This window comes from Charadrius vociferus, unplaced genomic scaffold (assembly GCF_000708025.1).
Source record: "Charadrius vociferus isolate BGI_N301 unplaced genomic scaffold, ASM70802v2 scaffold390, whole genome shotgun sequence".
Taxonomy (NCBI): Eukaryota; Metazoa; Chordata; class Aves; order Charadriiformes; family Charadriidae; genus Charadrius; species Charadrius vociferus.
Genome location: NW_009646433.1, coordinates 1,855,800 through 1,861,344, shown reverse-complemented (window position 1 = coordinate 1,861,344; position 5,545 = coordinate 1,855,800). Strand labels below are relative to the sequence as shown.

Sequence of the window (5,545 nt, the reverse complement as noted above, 5' to 3'; positions counted from 1 at the left end):
CTTTCCCTTAATTACGAGTGCTTTGAACACCATGGGCCCTTGTGGGATGCTGCAGGGAGGCTTTACTGCACTATGAGAATCGATTCCTTAGAGCTCTCCTCTGTCTCCTGTTTTTTAACCACCCCACGAGAGACTGCAGGTTTACTTTGGGTAAGGGACTGTGTTGAATGCCTTGTGGCAATCCAAACCGGCAGTATCGCATCAACTGCTGGATTTTTCCATGGTTACCAGTGAACTGTTTAGAGAGGAAAATCTGTGATCTTGAAGCTCTCTACAATGTTGCAATGAGGGAAGAATTTAGCAATATCTGCCTTCTCTAGAAGTTAACTGCTTGTAGGCCCAAAGCAAGTGAGCGTTGACTGCCGCAGACAAGTATCATCCGCAGTCATCCCTTTTGTAGGGGAATTGGTGGCAAACTTGATGCGGGTGAGTAATGTCATTTGCACTACCACAGCTGTGACCCCTGGTGGTTTGAATGTACTTGCTTACTCTCAAAGCCAGCACTTATTTTTGCCAGTTGCTTGAGCCTTTTCCCCATTTTTCTCTCTCTCTGTAGGGGTGGTGCGTTGTTATCTAGTCCAAGTGGGCCAGGCTACCACATCATGCTCCCGTTCATTACCACGTTCAAATCCGTGCAGGTTGGTATCTTCTCCTCTTGGAAGAGGGTGAGTGAGTGGGAGCAGATGTCAGTAGGGATATTGGTGGATGGGGGGCGACTTGGGCAGGTAGTGCTCGCAGAGGGGCTCAGCAATGTGGTAGTCAGAGCAGCAGCTCCTAGGAAGTCCTTGGTTCCTTCTGCCTTAGGTGCCACGAGACCCAGCTGTGCGCTGGGACTTGTCCTTTTGGTGGAATCTGCAGCGCGCCTCTGTGTGTTGCTTGGGACAGGACGTGTCTTGCTCTGGGAAGACAATCTGTGTTTGTGGCCCTGATTGTTTCCCAGGAGAGCTGCAGGAGCTGAGAGCAGGGAAATGAGCACAGCTGCCTTTCTGTCTGCCAAAAGGCAAGTTTAAAAGAAGTCTGTCTTCTGCCCGCACCTGCAGAAGTCAGGAGGGAGGCAGAGAAGACGTTTTTTTTGGCTCCGTGTTCCTGTGTTAATGGTTGTGAGAGCCCGGGCACAAGCGTGATCTTCCTGGAGAATGGAGAGGTTTTGTGAGCACTGGTTGTCTTTTTATTTCAGACCACGTTGCAGACTGATGAAGTGAAAAATGTGCCTTGTGGGACAAGGTATGTTCTTCCTTTGTATTTCTTCTGGTGATGAGCAAATGCACTCTGTCACGTAGTTTGAAGCTAGTCATTTACAGTGCTGTGACATAGAGGGTGAAAACTAAAGGCACGTACACTAAAATTAGTCCCAAACAGACACACAGACATCACATGTGGAAATAATAGTGCAGGAGGTATGGGAAGGAATGCTCTTGCTTTTGCTGGAATTCGTGTTCTCAGGGTATTTGCATTTATAGTGATAGTCTCTTGATTTTTCTTGGTTTCTTCCCTTGATTACTACTACCCATTGCTCGTGCTTTGGTCTGCCCTCTGCCTTGTGGTATTTTTGGTCTGAATTTTGTGGCTAATACAAGTGTTGACAAGTGACTAATGCAGTGGGCAAAAATAAATGGTGAATGGGAATCCTCCTTGATGGTAGATGGTTTGTTTCAAAAACAGCTCAAGGAAGTGAGGCTCTTGGAATCCCGTGGGCATTTTTGGAATTGACATTTCACCTGATATAACGAGAGAGTGAGAAGGAGTAAAGAAAAATCCTGTGCATGGGTGGCACCTGCCTGCTTCATAATTAAGCTGATCCTTTTTGCAGCACAGATGTGTATAGCTTTAACAAGGAGACAGAAGGAGAGGGCTAGTTGAGCTGGGTTGCAAATCCTGTTGTGTTGGTTCATTCACAAGTTAAAGTGATGACTGTATCTGTTTCTTCAGGATAAAACCAAAACCGGTGATTCTTCTTGTCTTTTAGCTTTAGGGTATTCGACAGTATTTCTGTTAAAAAAATAAAAAAACAGTCAAGATGACTTGAATGATGACAAGTAAGGACCATGTAGAAATTAAAAGTTGAACGTTAGTTACAACATTAATAAGGCAGAGTTAATTTCGATCTGGTTTTACCCTTATTGAAATGAGTTCCTGGAATTATTCCTAGAGCAACTCATCAGACATCACTTGGGCTTAAATACTAACTTAAAGTTGTCGTGGGCTGGTTTTAGTTTTACGTCTCAAAACTCTTTCAGGATTGTCTGTAAATAATGCTAGTGTTCAAGTCCTGCAGCCAGGGCGTTGTGGTCAAGCGAAGAGACTTTAGGTCAAGCGAAAAGTAGTTGCAGGAAGCAGGAGTAAGACTCATTGTATTCTGTATCGTTTAAATGGAAAAGCTAAAAATAAGTCAGCAGAGTTTTAGCGATGTGTTTAATGGCAACTTTTAGCTCATAAGTAGCATAAATCGGACTAATACTTCACCTGCTGGACGCTGTAAAACAGCATCCCATCTTTGGGCCAGGGATGGTGTCCTGCAAGCCTTCCCAGCACACCAACCAAAGCTTTCCGCTGAAGCTTAACCACATTAGACATGCTAACACAGTCAAAATTAAACGGTGCTGCTTTGACCCTGCTTGAGCAGGGAGGTTGGATAAGATGACCTCCAGAGGTCCCTGCCAGCCTTGACCGTTCTGTGCGTCGGTGATTTAGGAGCTAAATATTCAGTTTAATTCTGTAGAGTTAGTTCATTAAGCTCCTGTTACGTTTCTGCATGGCAGGATTCGGTTGTGCAGTACAAGTGGTTGTGATGTTACAGGTAATAAACGTGCTTTAAAACACTAAACAGCTGGTGAAGCCGTTCTTAGTTAATAATTGAATACGCTTCAGACTAAAGGTCCTGGTAGCGCTCTCCATTTTTAAGGTGTTACTGCAGGAGCCTTTAAATTTGCTGTATTTGGGGTCAAAGTCTGCAGTGGCTCCATGCCAAAGCTTTGAATACACATTTCCATAACAAAATGTTAGCTTATAAATAACAAATGGATCAAATCTGAAATTTTGCTCTCCCAGTTCAAAGTTTGTTACAAGAATAGATCCTAAACACCTTAAATTTCTGTAGTTGTATATTAAACCATTGGATTGTAAAGGTTGGGTTTCTCTTCTCCTATATTCGTATTCCTGTTCCCTGTATTCTCATCTACATTAGGAAGCTTCTGAATGGCTGTGTGGGTGTCCCATCCCCAATTTCTGCCTTACCTGTCCCATTTATACTTGACAGCATTAACTGAATACATTAAATAGATATTTTTTTTTTAAAATACTTTGGCACTAGATGACTGTTTTTTATAAAACAGCTGTCACCCTAGAGACAAAAACCATTTCATTACGGCAGGTAGAATATGTATCTGCTCTAAGCTGTGGATTGTCTCTGGTGTCTGAGATTCCTGGCTTTCCCTGACAAGAAAAATGTGTCCGCAGTTCCTGGGAAAGTTCAGCAGTCTCCTCATGGCAGGTGTGCTGATCTCCAGAAACCGATGGAAAATCGGCTCAATAAACTAGTTTTAGAAGAGCAAAGTATTCCAAAGGACTGACTCAAAGAATTAATCGAGAATTCATATACTCACACGTACATTAATTGTGGAATACGATAAATGGGTTGAAAATGGTGTCCTGCAAATATTGCATGAGACAATTAGGCAGGTAGCATTTTTCTTATAAACTTAACCGGAAAGAATCATGCTAAATCTTGTACAGGTTTTTACAATGCCAAGAGGCAGCAAATAGCCAGGACGCTAAGCAGTAATTTTGCTCAAGCATTAGTTGTTTATTTACAGAGGTGCGAGAGTCCTCTTGTGCTCGTGCTGCAGATCGCTGGCAGGAACGCAAATGGAGCACTGGAGGAACGCTGTTCTGAGGCAGATCCCTGCTTGTTAGCCAGCCACGTGGAAAAACGTGTCATAAATACTGCAAGTGGATGTATTGCATTAATCCTTGTGCCTCTAGACAGACCAGATCTGACCTTTAAGCCCAAGTTTTACATGCTCTGATTGCCTAACCCGGTCCGGACTTGTTTGTGGTCAGCTCTAGCAATAAGCATTAAACCTTCAGGTTTTTTTACAGTCCCTTTTTTGTGGAAATGTCCTTCAGTTTTTCCCTTGTCTTCTCCTGGCCTGGCATAACTGAAAATCCTGAAATGTATGAGGCTTTCTAAGGTCTACTCAAATAACTGTTAATGTGTGTTAGTCACCAGTACTCTTTCACCTTATCCTGTAAATTTAGGCACTATTGCTGCCTAATTCAACATCTTTGTCAGCGACGTGGGCAGCGGGGTTGAGTGCACCCTCAGGAAGTTTGCCGATGATACCAAGCTGTTTGGTGAGGTAGACACGCTGGAGGGGAGGGATGCCATCCAGAGGGACCTGGACAGGCTGGAGAGGTGGGCCCAAGCCAACCGCATGCAGTTCAACAAGGCCAAGTGCAAGGTCCTACCTCTGGGTCGGGGCAATCCCAAGCACATCTCCAGGCTGGGCGGGGAATGGCTGGAGAACAGCCCTGAGGAGAAGGCCCTGGGGGTGCTGATTGACGAGAAGCTCAGCATGAGCCGACCATGTGTGATTGCAGCCCAGAAGGCCAACCGCATCCTGGGCTGCATCAAAAGAAGTGGGGCCAGCAGGGCGAGGGAGGGGATTCTGCCCCTCTACTCCACTCTCATGAGACCGCACCTGGAGCGCTGCGTCCAGCTCTGGAGTCCCCAACATAAGAAGGACAGGGACCTGCTGGAGCGTGTCCAGAGGAGGGCCATGAGGATGATCTGAGGGCTGAAGCACCTCTGCTGTGAGGAGAGGCTGAGAGAGTTGGGGCTGTTCAGCCTGGAGAAGAGAAGGCTCTGGGGAGATCTTATTGCCGCCTTCCAGTGCCTAAAGGGGGCCTACAGGAGAGCTGGGGAAGGACTTTTTACTGGGGCATGGAACGATAGGACGAGGGGGAATGGCTTTAAACTGGAAGAGGGCAGGTTTAGATTAAACATTAGGAAGAAATTTTTTACTTTGAGGGTGGTGAGGCACTGGAAGAGCTTCCCTAGAGAGGCTGTTGAGGCCCCATCCCTGGAGGTGTTCAAGGCCAGGCTGGACGTGGCCGTGGGCAACCTGGTCTAGTGGGAGGTGTCCCGGTCTATGGCAGGGAGGTTGGAACTCGATGATCTTCAAGGTCCTTTCAACCTAAACCATTCTATGATTCTGCTTAAACTTCTCCCAGGTGCACATAGTCTATGAATTGATCTTCCTTTCAGACTTCGTGTGGATTTCTTTTTGTTCTTCTCTCCCCAACCGAAGAGCCTGCTCGACTCAGTGCTGCTCTGCTTGACCAGCCTGATGAGCAGCTCTGTGGTGAGGACCTCGGGGGAGGGTGGGAGTAGCCTTTACAGAGGCTGCAAATTCCGGTTTTAGAAAGGCGGTGGAAACGGCAGTGGAGAGTTGCAAGCGCTGGAAATCTCCCTGTGGGAGTCACCCTGCTGTGCATCTGGCAAGAAGCAGGCTTTGGCAGACGAGGATGTTTTGAGAGTGGTAGC

General features: G+C 46.1%; 1 protein-coding gene across 1 annotated transcript in view; it reads left to right on the top strand.

Annotated features, from left to right (window-relative positions):
- Positions 1-5,545, top strand: part of ERLIN1 (ER lipid raft associated 1) — a 19,709-nt gene that overhangs the window by 892 nt on the left and 13,272 nt on the right. Inside the window, exons 2-3 of the mRNA XM_009881605.1 lie at positions 557-638; positions 1,178-1,224. Coding sequence (XP_009879907.1) covers positions 557-638; positions 1,178-1,224 — 129 coding nt within the window. The remainder of the gene's footprint in view (positions 1-556; positions 639-1,177; positions 1,225-5,545) is intronic.